The sequence below is a fragment of the Balaenoptera ricei genome, chromosome 2, assembly GCF_028023285.1.
Source record: "Balaenoptera ricei isolate mBalRic1 chromosome 2, mBalRic1.hap2, whole genome shotgun sequence".
Taxonomy (NCBI): Eukaryota; Metazoa; Chordata; class Mammalia; order Artiodactyla; family Balaenopteridae; genus Balaenoptera; species Balaenoptera ricei.
This window is the reverse complement of record NC_082640.1, coordinates 73,069,115-73,088,663: the sequence shown is the minus strand read 5'-3', so window position 1 is coordinate 73,088,663 and position 19,549 is coordinate 73,069,115. Positions and strand designations below refer to the sequence as shown.

The window sequence follows — 19,549 nt, the reverse complement described above, 5'->3', positions numbered from 1 at the left end:
CCCATCACAATTTGTTTTAAAAACAGAACGTTTTCTTTATGTTTAAGTAGAGAATCGCATGTGGAAATACAGTCAAGAAGGTTTTTTTCACTTATGTGGAACCCAAACATCAAAGCGATTAACATAACCAAGCTGATGCAAATGATTTTCAACGCTTGATTTGGATACTTTGAGTATGTCGGCTATCTCCTGCATGGTATAACTCTGATTGTTCTCAATTAATGTCTCGATTTGATTGCTATCGACTTCAACTGGTCTACCCGACCGTGGAGCATCGCCCAGCGAGAAATCTCCAGCACGAAACTTCACAAACCACTTTTGACATGTTCGATCAGTCACAGCACCTTTTCCATATACTGCACAAATCTTTTTTGCATTTCAGTTGCGTTTTTACCTTTCTTGAAATAATAAAGCATAATATGCTGAAAATATTGCTTTTTTCTTCCATCTTCAATATTAAAATGGCTACACAAAAAGTCACCAATTTTGGAAAGTCTTTTTTTAAATGCACGCTGATATGACAGCTGTCACATACAATCTAACAAAATTGTTTTGAATGAAGTTAAAGACAACTTAGTGCTACTAGAGCCACCTTACGGGAAAAAAACGAATGAACCTTTGGCCAACCCAATATTTTCTCTCCACAGACGCAAAGAGAAGCTTGGCAGCCAGGTTACATTTCCCACCTCTAAAAAGCTGTCCTTTTTCTCAAGGCAAATAAACTCTCTGCATCTCGGCCTTCCTGCATCTTCACCAGTCCTGGGCACTTCCCTGCCCATCCTCAGCTGGACAGAGATGCCCCCTGCCTCACTCTAGTCAAAAGCTCTCCTACACCCAGCATCTTTTCACTTTGGGAGCCAGATCTGGCTTCACTTTTCCTAGCTGCCTAGCCTGTCAAGTCCTGAAATCTGAGATTGTTCTTCTATGAAATGGGCCCTTAGCTCACAGGTTATCATCGTGGGACTGGAATGTGTGACCCAGGTGATAAGTACACAGCACAGCACCTCGGGCACTCTCGATGGCCCTTCCTGCTGCTGCCCTCAACGTGCCGTGTGTGCCATGGAGACCAACACGGAAGACTTGGGGAAGCTGGGACAACACTGACTCTGCCCCGTGTGGCAATGATTGTTATCAGAACTATTCTCAGATACCCTGTGCCAGAACCTGTCATAAGCGCCTTACTGGTGTTATTTTAGCTTCACCTCAGTCCCATTTCACTTACACAGAAACAGACTTACGGGCTAGTGTCTGTTGACTAGGTTAGTCCTATGTGTCTTTGTGGGTGCATGACATACATCTCATGTTTGGTGAAACACACCCCAGCTATTGAAAGTATTTCATATTTTCCTTTTTCTTTGGTTACTCCACATGTTTAATAAGCTTGCTGTTATTTTCCCCTTGCAGACCTTCATAAGTCCTTATTCTGGATTAAATCTGGTGTTGGCATACATCATCCTGGTACTCACGGGCATCTGGGCCTTCTTTGTTTCTGGAGGCAGCTGCCGAAGCCTGAAACTCTGCCTGCTTTGCCAAGACAAGGACTCCCTCCTCTTCAACCAGCGCTCCAGATAACCTCCAAGGACCAGCGCTTCTCAAACAGTAAGCTGCCTCTTTAGAGGAAGCGCAACGGTGCCTTTTTCTAAAAATCCCTTTTCCTGGTGGAATTAGAAAAAACCAAACTATCTAGATACAGCATGGCTTTCATGCAGCAGCTTTCTGAAAGGGATTCATCAGTGGTGTGCAGCCAGGCTGCACGTTAGAAAGAACTACCTGGGGAAGCATAAAGAATACTGATTTCTGGACTCCACCCTCCAGATTTAATTGGTCTGGGCATTTGGTGATTTTTTTAAAGTTTCCCAGATGACTCCGATGTGCAGCCAGGTTGAGAACCATCGGTGTCCAAACAGGAACTTCCTGAGAACACCGTAAGTGAATAAGAATCAGATGTTTAGCTGTCTCTTAACTCAGCCTGCATTGGGCAAGTAAGCATCTGAAGGTCAAATCCTGGTTAGCCTTTGTCTTTTCAAGTTTTGAAGTCACAGAAGGCTAAAGGGCTATCATCTCTGTGAACTGTTTTCACGTCCTTCACTGGTACCCTGTTTTATGAGAACATGGTAGGCCGTGCTTCTAACTATAATAATACATTGCACTGACTAACTATGATCATTTAACCAAGTAAGCTATTGATTAATAGACTGTATTTTCCTCTAGTTTTTTCATTCTCGATTTTGCTTGTTTGAAGCATTACATTACATTACATTTTTGAGCATAGATTATGTTTCTTTAACTAAAAACCAATTATTTTCCAACTTCCTGGGAAGATGATATAAAACCAAGAATTTTTGTGCAACTTCTGTAAGTCTTCCCTGAGCTCAAGGCTTTCCATGGGCTCTGCCCCAAGGCAGTGTTTACCAGCTAGGCAGTGTTTACCAGCTGAGCACTTGCTGCCGGACTAGTTGAGTTGAAGCCCATGTTCTGTCTCTGAGCAGCTCTGCAAGTTGCTGAGTGATGTACCCTGGAACAGGCTTCCCTGGAGCTGGCAGAAGTTTACGAAAAGCAGGAGGAAAACAAACCAGTAGGGTGGTGTTGACACTTATAATTTCCTCCTGTGATATTAACTAGTACTTCTCCCCAAATGGTGTAGTGAAAAATTGGAAATATGACTTAAACTGCCAAATTCCCGCTTTTAACATAGCCCATATAATCTTTAGATCTTGTAAATGTTTCTGGGTTTTGCTGACAGATACAGCATTCCCTTTATAGGAATATCTAAGATGTTTGTTCAGCTTCCAAACAACGCTTTTGGTTTCCTTTGTAAAGAGTAATTGTTCCCAGTTGATGGCTTTTAGGAAGCTGATGGTGTGAAATGTAAATTCCCTACACATTTAAATGAGAAGCTCAGTGAATCCCATATGTGCAGTAGAACAGCCAAAAGAAATAGAAGCAGCAAATGAGAGGGCTCACCAGTGACGTGACCGATGGGAGAATTTGACAATACTGTGGTGGGGAAGAATAACAGACATGTTTAAAATGGAAACGCAGCCAGTGTTTTGGGTTAGCCACACATCATTCCAGGGACCAGAACCTTACACGTGAACTAGACCTTTATCAGAGAAATCCCCTCTCATGTTTAAATTATTTGAATTTTTCAATCTAGGGATTCAGGAGCAATAGGGTTTCTCGCAAGGCTGTAAACAGTCCCATAAGCAATTATAGTTATTCCGCTAAAGCTTACTTCACCACTAATACCAATGTTTTTGCTGGGGTTTACAATTTTCCACCTTTTTACAAGATTTTCTTTAAACTAGGTGAGTCATAGAAGAGTCAAGGACATAGAGACTGAATAGTGAAATCTATTGTGCAGAGTTGAGGGGAACAAGATACCCACTGAACTGGGCTTCATTCCTATTGGAGCATGGTGTTCTTTGATGAACAGGATAAGAAAAATATAGAGTTGGCTATTACTGTTGACATACACATCTCTTTAACGGATAGTCTGGTTAAATATTTGCTGATCTGTAAAGTATAGAAATATCTGAGAATATTAATATTACTCATGCTTGAGCTCTGAGGATGTCCTGTGTGCATTAATAGTTTAATATTAGGTAAGGAATCTGGGATATTGTGACATCTCATTTATAAAAGCATCTCGGGCAGGAAGAAAATTTTCTTTGATGGTGAGACTGTTGTCTTAGTTTTATTTAATAGTTCATTTAATAATCCTTGATTACCTGTGAATAAAGGAACTTTGTAATTCCTTATTTCTCTTGTGAGCATTGCCATAGTCAGCTTAGGCACTGTGATTGCAAGTAGCCTTGTTTGCCTAATGCCAAGGAAGCCCGGGGGAGAGTAGTCTTCCTCTGTTGTGTGTATATATTGAGATGTGCTTTATTTTTTTAATTTTTATTTTTTGCGTTTGTTATCTCTAATGAGCTTTCTGAGCCCTGATAGTACTTGGAGAGGAGTTGGTGGTGGCAATCTTGTATGTTCTCCTCCACACGAGGCTTTCTCAGTTTGGAGGGAAGTGTGGCTATAGTTAAAGCTGACCTTGGAATGTGAATGCTGTTGCAGCACCTGACTCTGTTGCCATGTGAATAATTGAGATCGATTTTGGTTCTCTAATAAATTTGTGTTTATTTTTAACTCATCTGAATTAGCAGTTGTAGTGGGAGGAGTTTTGTTACCCTTGATCCTAGCCTGTGTGACTGGCAGTATAGTAGCAGCCTCTTTTCGAGCAGCTTAGTAAAAACATGGCTGAAAGGAATAAATGCTATCTGAAGACTGTATAGAAGATGGCTTTTGTTCCCAATGTTAATATTTTTCTTCTCAAGCACATTTCATTGTTTGCTGAGAGTGGCAGGTATGCATCAAAAATGCTACGTGTTCTTATCCTGTAGAGTTGGTACAGGATAAGGAGTCGTGACAGAAGCTTCCTCTTACCTGGTCCTCTTCCCGCTCGCCTCAAACTAGCCCCAAGACATGGATTAATGGTCACAGTGGGCCTGAGGGCTCCGCGGAAGCCAGGGTGGAAGCCTGTCTCAGGCATCAGCAGCCCACTCCCTGGGACGGGCTCCTTGAGAGTGCTAGCTTTCTATTTGGCTAAGTTTTTCCTAGGCCACACCATTCCTAACTCCAGGTAGATAGATGTCACAACAAAACAATCTCAAAGTTCTTTGCTTAGAGCACTTTGTTTATGATTGCGATGTTTACATTTCTCATTTAATAAAAGACTTTACTTCATTCTGTTAAATTTTAGTGTTTAGAGGGGTGGGCACCGTCTCCATGTACAATACGTATCGTTTTATATAAGTTATACTGTTATGTCATGTATACTTGCAATGTCAGACCTTGTGTTCAATACACAATGCAATAGACTCTTTCCAGAGCTGTATTTTTCAGTAAACAATAAAAAGATTGTTTGTCACTACTTGTTTCTCATGTTTCCTCTTCTTTGGAATAGTGTATCCTGCAGTATTTGTTTTATAATTTTTGTCTCTTATAAAACTTGGCTGTACATTATGTTATTTGTCACCGGTCAACTCGGAGACTCTTTTCAAAGAGAAATCTTTGTTATCTGATTTAAAATTTATAAGGCCTGTTTTGTTTCTGTGTGTTCAGAAGCAGTTTGGTGCAGAGGAGTTACCTGAGGTGTCATAAACCAAATGGAGGAGAATCCTCAAAGGTCCTGAAAGCCCTTGAAAAGTCTCCTAAGTAACTGTAAAATAGTGAATGTATAAAACATCATGGAATACTGGCTAAAGATGGGAGTTGGTTGACTAGGAGAGTACAATTTAGTTTCTACCCAGTGACCCCGAGCAGCCTATAGCGTCGTTTTGTTTTTTCTTCCCTTGGTGAGGAGTCAGTGCAGCTAAGGGGCTGAGCTTGGCCTTCACCATCAGACACGCTACACAGAGAATTGTTAGGGCCTGAAACGCAAAACCATGTGATGCCTTTTCACTCTGGTTTGAAATGAGGCTGCTCCAGGTTTATGTTAATTGTATTATTAGATGAAATATCCTCAGGAGTCAAGGACTCTTTGGTCTAACTTGTAATGGAAAAGGTGTACATTCCTCAGGTAACAGCCCAGATTCATGTACAATTTCTTTGGCCGTTCCACACTGAAATCGTGGCTCTAGTTTAATTGTTATTTGTTTGATATTTAGTTGGAACAGGGATTTCCCTGTGACCAGCCTCAACGTATGAGAAACCCCCAATGGAAAGAACTACATATTTTACCTTCGCCTTATTGAAAATGCTGAATAGAAGGAACCACTCCCTGGCTTATGGTCTCAGCCTTAGTAAAAGAATTGGGGATTTGACACATTCTAAGGGGACGACAGTAGATTATGAGCTCTGAGTGGGTCCTGGCTTTAAGGTTCAATAATTAGTAGGTGGTACTTTTTGCTCAAGTGTGGGTCACTGTAAATCCTGCTTATACCTAATAGTAAATCCTGCTTATACCTAATAGTAAATCCATACATATTTTCTGTGCTTGAGCAAAATCAGAGGTAGAGTCTACAGCATTTAGTCAGGGCTTACCATGCACAGAACGTGTGTTAGATACTTTATCTTGTGTGTGTGTGTGTGTGTGTGTGTGTGAGAGAGAGAGAGAGAGAGAGAGAGATACTTTAAAAGGATGGAAAAGAACAAGATGGTGGAGATCTTTGTTTTTTAGGAAATATATAAGGCAGCTACAAATGCACTACAAATTAGGAAATAATATAGAATAGCTTGAATACATAGGATGATACTTAAAATTTTTGGAGTGGATGAAGGGCAGGTGGGTCATGGAGGTATGTCAAAAAGAAAAGGTGGGGACTGAGGGCTGAACTCTGAGGCGCTCCACTTGACAGGAAAGGGCAGGTGGGGTCATCACTGAGGAAAGAAGGAAAACCAGGAGAGTGTGGTGGCCTGAGAGCCAGGGGGAAGTATGTCAACCGCTGCTGAGCAACGAGTAAGATGAGGAGCAGGAACTGATTGCTGCATGTGGAGAGATGGAATTTTCTGGTGACTTTGATAAAAGCAATTTTAGTGTAGGGGTGAATGTCTAAATGGAGTGGATTATAGAGATTGGGAGATAAGGAAGTAGCCACAGCATGTAGAATACAGATAACCATATAATTAGAGTAGGGGAATGGGATGATAGCCTGAGGAGGATGTGAGGGCAAGAGACGGCATTCTTCTTTCCTTTTCTTTTTTCTCTCTAACGTTGTACTGTAACAGCATGTTTATATGAAGATGGGGATGATTCAGTGGGAAGGGAAACATTGATGCAGGAGAGGCGATAGTTGCCAAAGCAAAGTCCCTAAGGAGAGAATAGAGTGGGAAGCTTTTTAGCATTAAATGCTTACATTAGATAAGTTAAAATGTTTAAAAACAAGAACTTAAACTTCTACTTAAGAAACTAGAAACAGAGGAGCAAACTAAAGCTAGAATAAGCCGAAGAAAGGAAGTAGTGAAGAGAATAGCAGAAGTCAGATAGAAGGCAGAAAAAACAATGGAGCAATCAATAAAAGGAAACTCTGGTTCTTTGAGAAAATCAATACAATTGGTAAAGCTGTGTCCAGATTGATAAGGAAAAAAAGAGGGCACAAATTATGAGTATCAGGAATAAGTGGAGACATCAATACAGCCTCTACATTATTAAGTAAAAAGGGAATATTATGAATAGCTTAAAGGCAGTAAATTAAAAACTTAAATGAAGTAGACAAATTCCTTTTTAAAAAAGCTCACTCAAGAAGAACTAGAAAATCTGACTATCCCTATATTGCTTCAGAGTGTTTTTTCTTGCCTTGTAATGTGCCTTGTGATTATTTATTGAAAGCTGTACATCATGTATTAGGTAATAGGAACTGAAGTAAATAGGCCTTTAGTGTAAATTTTATGTCAGCCTGGGCAAGAGCTGGACTGTATTTAATATCTGCTGCAGCTCTAAGTACCAGAGGCTTCAAGTTCCTCTCGTGTCCTTGTTGTTGTCTCCCCTCTTGACTTTGGGCTTCCCCTGTGCTCCTTCTCAAAGAAAGTCTATGTCTTGCGTATCTTTGAACTGTAACCCACTGTTTTTATATTGGAGCCCTACTGAGGTGGCAGTAAGGTTGGTGTGGGAGAGGGGCCATGTCCTATAATCTTAAGACTAAATCTCAGTTTTTGGGTGGGGCTACATCCCTTAACTAAGTGTCTTTTAGTTCTTTTCCTCCCCTTAGGTGAGACAGGAAGGCTAAAGGGGGCTGGAATGGGAGAAATGCCCTTCTTCTAGGTGGGATAAGGCTCTTGTACTGTCTTTTCTCCTGGAAAGTAGGTCTTTGTTATGGAGAACGCTCTGGGCATATTTTACTTTTTTTTTCTTTTTTTAAAAATAAATTTACTTATTTAATTTTGGCTGTGTTGGGTCTTTGTTGCTACGTGCAGGCTTTCTCTAGTTGCGGCGAGCAGGGGCTACTCTTTGTTGCGGTGTGCGGGCTTCTCATTGCGGTGGCTTCTCTTGTTGTGGAGCACGGGCTGTAAGCATGCAGGCTTCAGTAGTTGTGGCACGCGGGCTCAGTAGTTGTGGCTCATGGGCTCTAGAGCACAGGCTCAGTAGTTGTGGCACACGGGCTTATTTGCTCCACCGCATGTGGGATCTTCCCAGACCAGGGATCGAACCCGTGTCCCCTGCATTGGCAGGAGGATTCTTAACCACTGCGCCATCAGGGAAGTCCCTCTGGGCCTATTTTACAATGATTATCCTTACCCTCTCCCTGCCAGAGCCACAGAGGGCTCTTCACTGAGAATTTGGCAGGTCTCCTGGAGGTAAAACCCTCAAAAGTGTGGGGCTCTTAAGACTCTGTTCTAGACTTAGGAATTTCTCACTTTTAAGCTATTCCATACTTAGGCTCTAGCAATTTGTCAAAATTAGCATTTAAGTGTCCCTACCTGTTTATGGCTCCACCAACTTCTGCTCTAGGTAAGCAAATCTCAGCTGTGGCTCCCTGGATTCACCTGTCTCTCCAGATTTCAGGATGATGGCTTGTCTTGAGACCTCAGTTCTCTAATGGGGGTGAGAAACATTACTGATTTTCAGTTTGTTTAGTGTTTTCCTTTTCTTTTTTTTTTTTTAACATCTTTATTGGAGTATAATTGCTTTACAATGTGTTTAGTGTTTTCTTATTGTAAGTGTGAGAGTGACAGCTTTCAAGCTCTTTACATGTTGGAGCTAACCAGAAATCCCCAAAATCTATTAAAGGCATCAAATTTGCAGTTTACGTAAAGAAATTCCTAGAAGGCTACACTGAAGAATTCTACCAAACTTTACAAAACAAACAAACAAAAAGGAGATATGTTATAAAACTGTAGTAATCAAAACAGTATGATATTGGCATAAAAACAGACACATAGAACCATAAAACTTCTAGAAGAAAACATAGGCAGTACTCTCTTTGACATCAGTTTTAGTTGTATTTTTTTGGATATGTCTCAAGGGAAACAAAAGCAAAAATAAACAGGACCACATCAAACTAAAAAGCTTTTGCACAGCAAAGGAAACTATCAACAAAATGAAAAGGCCGCTTACTGAATGGAAGAAGATATTTGCAAATAATATATCTGATAAAGGGTTAATATCCAAAATATATAAAAAACTCATAAAACTCAACATCAACATATATATATGTATGTGTCACATCTTCTTTGCCCATTCATCTACTGATAGGCACTTGGGTTGCTTCCATATCTGGGCTATTATAAATGCTGCAATGAAAAAAGAAAAAAGAAAAAAAACCCCACAAACAATCGAATTAAAAAACAGGCAGAGGATCTGAAAAGACATTTTTCCAAAGAAGGCATCCAGCTGGCTAACAGGCACATGAAAAGATGCTCAGCATCAGTAATCACCAGGGAAATGCAAATCAAAACCACAGTGATATATCACCTCACACCTGTCAGAATGGCTGTGGTCAAAAAGACCTCAAGTAACTAGTGTTGGCAGGGATGGGGAGTAAAGGGAACCCTTCTGCACGGTTGGTGAGTATAAATTGGTGCAGCCACTATGGAAAACAGGATGGAGGTTCCTCAAAAAATTAAAAATAGAACTACCATATGATCCAGCAGTTCTACTCCTTGGTAGTTATCCAAAGAAAACAAAAACACTAATTAGAAAAGATATATGCACCCCTGTGTTCATTGCAGCATTTACAATAACCAAGATATGGAAGCAACCCAAGTGCCTATCAGTAGATGAATGGGTGAAGAAGATGTGATACATACACACACACACACACACGCACACACACACACACACACACCATGGAATATTACTCAGCCATAAAAAGAATGAAATCTTGCCATAACAGAGTTATAGATACAGAGAACAAAACAGGTGGTTAGAGGAGAGGGGAGTGGGGAGAGGAAGGAAATAGGTGAGGGAGAGTAAGAGGTATAAACTTGGAGTTGCAAAGTAAATGAGTCATGGATATGAAATGTACAGTGTGAGGAATATAGTCAATAACTGTAATACCTTTGGGTGGTGACACATTGTAACTAGATTTATTGTGGTGATTATTTTGAAGTGTATAGAAATAAATCACTACACTGTGTAACAGGAACTAACATAGTGTTATAGGTCAGCTATACTTCAAAAACAAGCAAACAAACATACAAACAAATGGAAAAAGATCAGCTATATGGTTATCAGAGGTGAGCAGTGGGGGGAGGGGGAATTGGATGAAAGCAGTCAAAAAGTACTACAGACTTGCAGTTTTAAGATAAATAAGTGCTAGGGATATAATGTACAACATGATAAATATAATTAATGTTGCTGTACGTTATATATGAAAGTTAAGAGAGTAAATCCTAAGAGTTCTCATCACACACACAAATTTTTTTCTGTTTCTGTAATTTTGTGTCTATATGAGATGATGGGCATTCACTAAACTTACTGTGATAATCACTTCGTGATGTATGTAAGTCACATCATTATACCGTACACCTTAAATTTATACAGTGCTGTGTGTCAATTAATCTCAATAAAATGAAAAAAAAAAGAATTGTTTAGCATATGGTAGAAACAGCATGTTGCTGTTTGTCATGTTTAGCATGTTGTAAGCAGACAAATCAGTACAATCCTTTTGGGTGGTAATTTAGCAAAATTTATAAAATATCTATAAGATTTTGAGATGTGCGTTTTTTGAGCCAGCAGTTCCTTTTCTAGGAATTTATCTTGCAGAAATACATCTGAATACATAGGATCTTGTAATAGTCTTGTAACTGTAAGGAATTTGCAATGAACGTCTTTCAACAGAGCTTGGCCTCCAATTGCAGAACGCTTTACAGCCATTAGAAAGAATGAGGATATTTGGAATATGTTAGAAAACAAAAGCAAGGTATAGACCATTCTTCCATTCAGTAAATATTTTTTATGCCAGACATTGTGGTAGATACCAAGAATACAATAGTGAAAGTAGGTAAGATCCGTTTATTAAATATTTAAAAGTGAATGTTAACACACAAACATACATAACTATGACTATTTTGGTAGTTAGGATTATGGGGGACTTTTGGCTTTATTCATAATTAAATATTTGTATTTTTTAATGAGCATATATTATTATTATTATTTTTTAAATATGGAAAACCTCGTATTTAAAAAAAAATATTGGTCACAGCATTATTTATAGTAGCAAAAAGCTAGAAGAAAAATATTAATGTTTAACACTAAGGAAAAGGTTAGACCAACAAATCCATCCAAAGAAACATTATCCAGCTAATAAAAATTAGGTTTATAAATATTAAATAACAATATGCTATCATGTTAGTTACTTAAAGACTTTTTAAAAGTATCAATACATAGAAATAATATCAGAGAAAAACACAAAAACATTAGTAGCATCTGCATTAGAGAAGAGGTGACTTTAAATACACTTTCCATTTCTCTGCATTTCCAAGTTTCCTTTTTTTTTTTTTCACACACACACACTGTATTTCATTTTTACAAGAGATAAATAAACTGACACCAAGCATTGTAAATGGATGACCACAACAAAAGCAACAATGATTGCAATTACCGAACACGAAACACACTCATACTATGTCATAATATTGACATTCAGTCCAGTAATCCTCCACTGTAACAGCATCTTTACTTTGCAGTGAAAATTGATTTGTATATTTTTTGCCTCTGAGTCCTTGTGGGATTTTTTTTTTTTATATTCAAACAGAAAGTCACAAAAATTATAATCATCCTCATCAGTTCACTCAGTCCCATGTAATTAATTTTTTTTATCTTGATCTTTTGTTTTGCACTTTTATGAATTCATCAGTTTTCCATTAGAGTTCTGAAAAGGCTTATTCATTCAGTTCAGCAGTATAGTCTGTTACCAGAAACCTGTACTTGTCAGAGTCTTTTCCATGAATTTCTTGAAGATGAAACCCTTTTATAGGAACATTTTTGCAAAAGCATCAGAGTACACCCAGAACTGTCTGTAAATGACAAAAGACTTAAAAATGACCACGGTTAAAGATTTGATGAAAGTTCATAATAATGCAATTGACAAGGAAATTTAGTTATTTCTGAGATATACATTTTAAAGTAATAACTAGAATTATGACATAACATTATACCAGAACATATAAGATTTTTAGAAATTTCATGTAATGTCTGAAACATTTATATTAACATATTTCCATACAAATAACCCAAAGAAAGTTTAGTATTAGTTGTTTTGTTGGTTTGTTTGTTTTTTTATACTGCAGGTTCTTATTAGTCATCAGTTTTATACACATCAGTGTATGCATGTCAATCCCAATCGCCCAATTCAGCACACCACCATCCCCACCCCACTGCGGTTTTCCCCCCTTGGTGTCCATACGTTTGTTCTCTACATCTGTGTCTCACCTTCTTCCCTGCAAACCGGTTCATCTGTACCATTTTTCTAGGTTCCACATGCAGAGCATATATTATTTATGTAGTCAGACAAAACCATAATCTAAGCACTTCTATGATTTCTTGCTGTCCTTTTTAGAAAGTGTGTATCATAAAAGGCCTTTCACACTCTGATCCCAACCACTTTCCTGCCCCTCACCATTCCCTGTCCTCCCTGCCCAGACATTTTCAAACACATCCCCGAGGCCTCTGTTTACGATGCACCGTGAGCTCTCAAACCTCCACATCTTTGTTCTTGTTTTTCGCTCCAGGTAGAAAACGTCGTATTCCTCCTGCAAGGTCCTGCTCAAGTGTCAGTCTTTGTGAAGTCTTTCCTGATTAGACTTAGAAAAACAAGTGGCTTTTTCCACTGTGATTCCTTAACACATATATATTTTTATTTTTTTAAAAATTTATTTATTTATTTATTTTTGGCTGTGTGGGTCTTCGTTTCTGTGCGAGGGCTTTCTCTAGTTGTGGCAAGCGGGGGCCACTCTTCATCGCGATGCGCGGGCCTCTCACTATCGTGGCCTCTGTTGTTGCAGAGCACAGGCTCTAGATGCGCAGGCTCAGTAGTTGTGGCTCACGGGCCTAGTTGCTCCGCGGCATGTGGGATCTTCCCAGACCAGGGCTCAAACCCGTGTCCCCTGCATTGGCAGGCAGACTCTCAACCACTGCGCCACCAGGGAAGCCCTATTTTTAAATCAAGGGATAATTTACATACAGTAAAATGCACCGATCTGAAGCATACAGTTGGATGAGTCTTGACAAATGTGTACGCCTGTGTAACCACCACCCCAGCAAGCTATAGAACGTTTCCTGTTCCCCAGGTGGTTCCCTTGCTTCCTTCCTAGTCAATCCATGTACCTTCCACAGAGGCAGCTGCTGGTTCCAACTTCTATCACCGTGGATTAGTTTCACTTTTGAACTTCATAAAAACGGAATAACACAAAGTGTACTCTTTTGTATCTGACTTCTTTCCTCAGCATAATTTTCTGAGATTCATGTCTTGGGGTATATCAATAAGTTGTAACTTTTTGCTGAATGGTATTCCATCTTATGGAAGTACAGTTGTTTAGTCCTTCTTCTGTTAATAGACACATAGCATCTTTTCATACTACTCTTCTATATATTATGGTTAATGTTTTCTGTCTGTCTCCCTAAATGAGATTGTGATACCAATTATCCATCTAAATCGTGGTTGCACTTAATTTGTGCTTAGCAAACAGTGGTTGCTCATTAAATCTTTGCTTTTGAATAAGGAGGTATGAGAAAGAAAGTCAATTGGAAATTACTTTGAATGATAGAAGAGAGATAAAGGAAAACGCTGTTTCCTTATAACACTTTTGACACCAGAAGTGTGGGTTTCTCCACACCAAGCAATTCTCCAGTCCTCGGTGGACACCAGCTGGCTGTTCTACCATTTAACTCAATTCTGACACTAACTGTCCAGAAATATTGCAGACCCCACAGGTTAAGGACTCAATCCCACAAGCCTGCCCCCACTTTAGACATCAAGTGCAAGTCCCAGGTTGTCACTTGTACTTCTGACTGTAAATTACAGGTTTCCATGACTCCCTCCTCAGGTCTGATAATTTGCTAGAAAACTCAGGTAAACATTTACCTACATTTGCCAGTTTATTATAAAGGATATTAACAAGGGATATATTAACAAGGGATTATTATAAAGGATATTATAAAGGATATTAACAAAGGATATTAACAGCCAGATAAAGAGGTCCATAGGTCAAGGTATGAAGAAAGGGCACAGGACTTCCATGCCCTCTCTGGGAGCACCACTATCCCAGCACCTCTGTGTTGGGAGCATTCTGAATCCCATTGTTTAGGGTTTTTATGGAGGTCCCATTATGCAGATGTGATTGATTAAATCATTCCCCATTGGTGATTTTTTTTTTTATAGATTTATTTATTTTTTGGCTGTGTTGGGTCTTCGTTGCTGCGTGTGGGCTTTCTCTAGTTGCGGTGAGCGGGGGCTACTTTTTGTTGTGGTGCGCGGGCTTCTCATTGTGGTGGCTTCTCTTTGTTATGGAGCACAGGCTCTAGGCACGCGGGCTTCAGTAGTTGTGGCACGTGGGCTCAGTAGTTGTGGCTTGCAGGCTCTAGAGCGCAGGCTCAGTAGTTGTGGCGCACGGGCTTAGTTGCTCTGTGGCATGTGGGATCTTCCCAGACCAGGGCTCGAACCCGTGTCCCCCGCATTGGCAGGCAGATTCTTAACCACTGCGCCACCAGGGAAGTCCCACCCCCCCACACACACTGGTGATTGAGCTCAATTCCCAGCCTCTCTCCCCTCCCTGGAGACTGGGGGTGGGGCTGAAGGTTCTAACCCTCTAGTCACATGGTTGGTTCCTCTGGAAACCAGCCCCCATCCTCCAAGCTTCATCACCTCTTTAGCATCAGCTGAGGTGTGGCTTAAAAGGGCTTCTTATGAATAACATTTAGGAGCTTTGTGCCAGGAACCAAAGACAAAGACCAAGTACATATTTCGTATTATATCCCAGTATCACAGGAGATTAATCCAGATTTCACCCAGTGGCTAAGAGGGAGTGATGAGCTCCTGACCATGCTTGTTCTCCATGAAAAGGATGTACCATATTCAACTTTTCAAATGGAAAACTTTTCAAATGGTTATGTGTCGAGTGGTTGGGAAGGAGAGAAACTAAGATGCATGAGACCTGTTGGATGTCTAGGTAGCTTGGGAAACTAGTTTCAGCAGATGAACTAACTGGTTATGTTACCTGCCTCACCAGAAGAGTCTTTGCTGCTTTCAGAGAAGCTGGTCAACTCTGTCATCACCAGCACAGAGTTGCTATAGAGGTCTCAGTGTGCCCTTGAACCCCGTAGGCCCTGTGTTTATTGTCTTCATAGCGGGTGATTAAAAGTTAATGTTTGAAACAAGTGAACTCGAGCAGAAATAATGACTTTGACTTACAGTGTGGAGAGGTCATAGTGGCCCTGTGAGTAGAGATCACGCTCCTTCTTGGGCTCCCACCCACAGGACAAGTCCCAGAGAAGTGTGCCAGGCCTGGCCAGGCTTCTCCTTTTTTTTTTTTTTGACATCTTTATTGGAGTATAATTGCTTTACAATGGTGTGTTAGTTTCTGCTTTATAACAAAGTGAATCAGTTATACATATACAATATGTTCCCATATGTCTTCCCTCTTGCGTCTCCCTCCCTCCCACCCTCCCTATCCCACCCCTCTAGGTGGTCACAAAGCACTGAGCTGATCTCCCTGTGCTATGTGGCTGCTTCCCACTAGCTATCTATTTTACATTTGGTAGTGTATATATGTCCATGCCACTCTCTCACTTTCTCACAGCTTACCCTTCCCCCTCCCCAGGCTTCTCCTTCTTGATGGACCAAGGGGATAAGCTCTGAATGGAAATGCCAGGATGGGGCAGGATGTTATTTGGCTGTGTGGTTTTTCTTCTTCTTCTTCTTCTTTTATGGCTTTATTGAGGTATAATTAATGTAAGATAAATGACACCTATTTAAAGTATGAAATTTGAGCCGTTTTGACATATGTAGAGAAACCATCACGACAATCAAGATAACGTACATATCCATCACCTCAACAATTTTCCATACCCCTTCGTAATCCCTTCAGCCACCACCTCATCCCCAGGCAACCGCTGATCTGCTTTCTGTCACTATAGTTTAGTTTGCATTTTTAAGAATTTTATACAAATGGAATTTTTATATGTGTGTGTTTGTTTATATTTGTGTGTGTATTTATTCCTTGTCTCCAGTTCAGCTTCAGGAAGAGAGAAAGTTCAGTGCACGTGTCCCTGGGAATTTGGTTCACTGAATTAGAGGTGAGGGTAACATCCCAGGAGTTAAGCTGACTCCTTTGTCTGCTGGCAGTTGGCAGAACTTGCTCAGACTTTTCCGGAGCAGATGGCAGAGTTTAATGTTATGAAGCAGATTGGAGGCGGGAGGTTGTCATTGATTTTCCAGAAATTGTTGGCACAAATGCCTTTAGGGCCTTTATCCTGTGGGGTTTTATGACGTTGTGGCATGATAATGATAAGCATATGGCAAATTCTATTACGAGAAGGTGTTTCCGTGGCACCGGAGCTGTGGAGGGTGGACCCTGCGCTGCCGCTGGAGATCAGAGCACTGCGGGAGCTGCGTGGCCTTGGCTCAGCCCAGAGCTCCAGCCCTTGTTTCGTTTTCCACTTATAAGATATAGGGGCAGCGCTCCCTCTTTCCCTGGGTTGTTGCATAAAGGCGTGAAGGTGCGTCGAAACAGTCAAGGGTATACAAGTGGGAGGCATTACTGAATCCCCGGTTGACCTGCAGTCATGATGATAATGCTGACCTGCAATAATTTTTTCTGGTGAATAATTCCATACCACAGAGCACTTTGGCCCTTGTTTCTGCCCGTCATTCTATAGTGAAAGGGCATATGAGTGGGGCAGAGGGACCCTCCTCTGCAGTGTTGTCTCGGCCTCGCACCTTTCCCTTACACCCTGCGGCAGTTGAATCCCAGCCAGAGGACCACGTAGGGCCAGGCTTGCCTGCCCGCCGTGTCCAATGCGGATATGCATGGTGACGCCAAAATGGTAACCTCTGCCCAGGAGCCACCTCTGCTGCCCAGCAGGTGGCCCCGGAGGTCTCATTTCCTCCTGTAAGTGGGTCTCGAGCTTCTCCCCACATCTCGAAGGAAGGTGACTCCTTCTAACATGAGGGACAGGGCACAGCTAACAAGTCAAGAGACTCGGGTTTCAGGCGTTCGCCCCCTTCAGGATGGCAGGTTCCAGTAGAGAATGCTTTCCCACCGCATTGTGCGGCGCAGGAATGTTCAGACTCCGAGGAGATCAGGAGGGGGTGTTGGGGGCACAGGGGGCAGGTAGCACCTGGCACCTGGCCAGGGTCCTGCAGCAAGGTCCCCGGAAGTTAACCAGGCGCCCTTATGCCCGCAGCGGGAGCTCCCGCAAAGGCAAGGACGCCCTAGGCCAGGTCACTGCTGAGCACCTGGACCCCAGGGCGTGGCTGAAGGGTGTGGCCAGGGCAGGGAGGGCTGGGGACCCCCGGAAGGAGTGAGGGGAAGGGGTGCAAGGACAAGGGGAGCCACGCCTAAGGGCTGCTGGCCTGCTTCCCTTGGGCCTGATTTTCCGTATGCCCTCTTTTCTCCCATCCTCCATATCCACCCTCTCTGGATTCCCCCATCTCTGTATCCTGTCCCCCATCCTCACCTTCCAGAGCTTTCTTCCAGGGTTTATTTTGTGTGCAAGTCATCTAGGTTTAACCCTTCCAAAGGATATGTCAAAGGAGGTTAGGGTTCCATATCTGCACAGTGGCTATACTGGCCACTGGCCATGCGTGGCTACTGAGTACTTTGAATGTGGCTACTGAAACTGAGAAACTCCATTTATTTTATTTTATTTTAATAAATTTAAATTTAAAAGCTGATAATTGATTCAGTTATTTGGAAAACTTTGTGTTTGGAGCAACTTGGGTATGTGAATATGCTTTTTCAAAGGTAAATTTTTATGAAATCTAAATATAGATCAGATATTTTCAGTGAAAATTTAGAGTTGAGTGAAGGGGAAAAGAATTTAAGGTGGAACCTAAAATGGGGTTAATAATCAATGCAGCAAAGTCCTAGAATGTTTATTAAGGAAATAAGTATAGGTTTTTACCATTTGACAGTAACCAAACAAAGCAAAGAGACTGAAGACCTCCCCTTCGTGAGAGGCAAAGAAGCCAGGGCCTTCCCTGTGTCCCTGCCCCGGCCGGGGCCTCGTCTTTGTTACCTTCGCCTGCCGTGCGCCCAGCTCAGCACCTGGGCCCTCCCAGTGGTCAGTGGGAGGCAGAGGAGCTTCAGCAGCGCTTTCCTGTAGAGGCAGCCAGTGGCAGGGAATGAGTGAGAACCTGAGGAAAGCTTTCCCAGCTGCAGGGCTGGATCCTCAGGAGTCCCACACGGAGTAGCAAGGAGCGTGACATTGTTTTTTTTTTTTTTTTTTTTTTTAAATTTTATTTATTTATTTTATTTTTGGCTGTATTGGGTCTTCGTTTCTGTGCGAGGGCTTTCTCTAGTTGCGGCAAGCGGGGGCCACTCTTCATCGCGGTGCGCGGGCCTCTCACTATCGTGGCCTCTCTTGTTGCGGAGCACAGGCTCCAGACGCGCAGGCTCAGTAACTGTGGCACACGGGCCTAGTCGCTCCGTGGCATGTGGGATCTTCCCAGACCAGGGCTCGAACCCGTGTCCCCTGCATTGGCAGGCAGATTCTCAACCACTGCGCCACCAGGGAAGTCCAGGAGCGTGACATTGTTGATCCCTGGAGCCCTCTCCCTGGCTTTGTTTTGTCTGAGCCAGGAGGGCCGAGAGCCCAGGCTGTGCTGAGGAGGGAGAGGGCAGGAAAACTGTCACTGTTTTCACCTCCCCCATAACTCTCCCTTTTTATGAACAGCCATTGTGCCAGGTACAATGCTCTCTCTGTGCTCTCACAAAATCCGTCCCTAAAAGCTGTAGAGAGCTCTTTGAAAGACAGCCTCACAGCTCTGGAGTGGTTTTTGTTGGTTTCTGATGGGCAACTTTGGGACGAGGCCGAGAAAGCATCGTCTAATTCCCACTGCTCAGTCCTGAGGGCTGTCGCTGCTGTCATTTGATCAGCATCAGGCTGGTGTGCTAATGGCAAGGCCGGATGCCACCCCTGGCTCCAGGGCGGTCAGAGGTCTCATGCACGCGCACGCACGCGCGCACACACACACACACACACACACCCGAGTCTCCATCTGTAACTCCGCCTAGCAAACAAGCTACAAAGACATAAGGCTCGCCATCACTACAAAAAGTTAAGACAGTAGAGAAGAGAGAAGACTTCTCAAAGTCAAGGGAGGAGGAGAGGGAAAAAGATGATCTAAAGAAACCTATGCTTCAGGAGGACATCTCATGCTGTCAAAATGAGAGTGGGAATCAGAAGGTTCTCTGTGAACTGCAAGGTGCCAGCCAGGAGAGGTTGGTGGTGGGGGCCTCCTTCTCAGTCATGGAACTAACTGGTCTCTGCTGGTCTCTTACATCGGTGGGCGGAGAATAAAGGAGTTACGTCATCTCAGAAACTGTCTTTGTCACTTGGAGGGAAGACCATGAAGGATCTTTGCAACATTCCATTATTTCTGGTCCCTGAATG

The 19,549-nt window shown here is 42.1% G+C and overlaps 1 protein-coding gene across 5 annotated transcripts in view; it reads left to right on the top strand.

Moving 5' to 3' along the window:
- The window catches only part of APH1B (aph-1 homolog B, gamma-secretase subunit), a 110,484-nt gene that overhangs the window by 34,949 nt on the left and 55,986 nt on the right, over window positions 1-19,549 (top strand). For 2 of the 5 annotated variants that reach the window (XM_059913088.1, XM_059913087.1), the window contains exon 6: window positions 1,405-1,599. In XM_059913088.1, the coding sequence (XP_059769071.1) occupies window positions 1,405-1,572 (168 nt within the window). In that variant the 3' untranslated portion in view covers window positions 1,573-1,599. Of the gene's footprint in view, window positions 1-1,404; window positions 4,928-8,443; window positions 8,463-19,549 lie in introns of those variants that run through there. The other 3 variants (XM_059913090.1, XM_059913086.1, XM_059913089.1) reach the window with 2 other exon arrangements.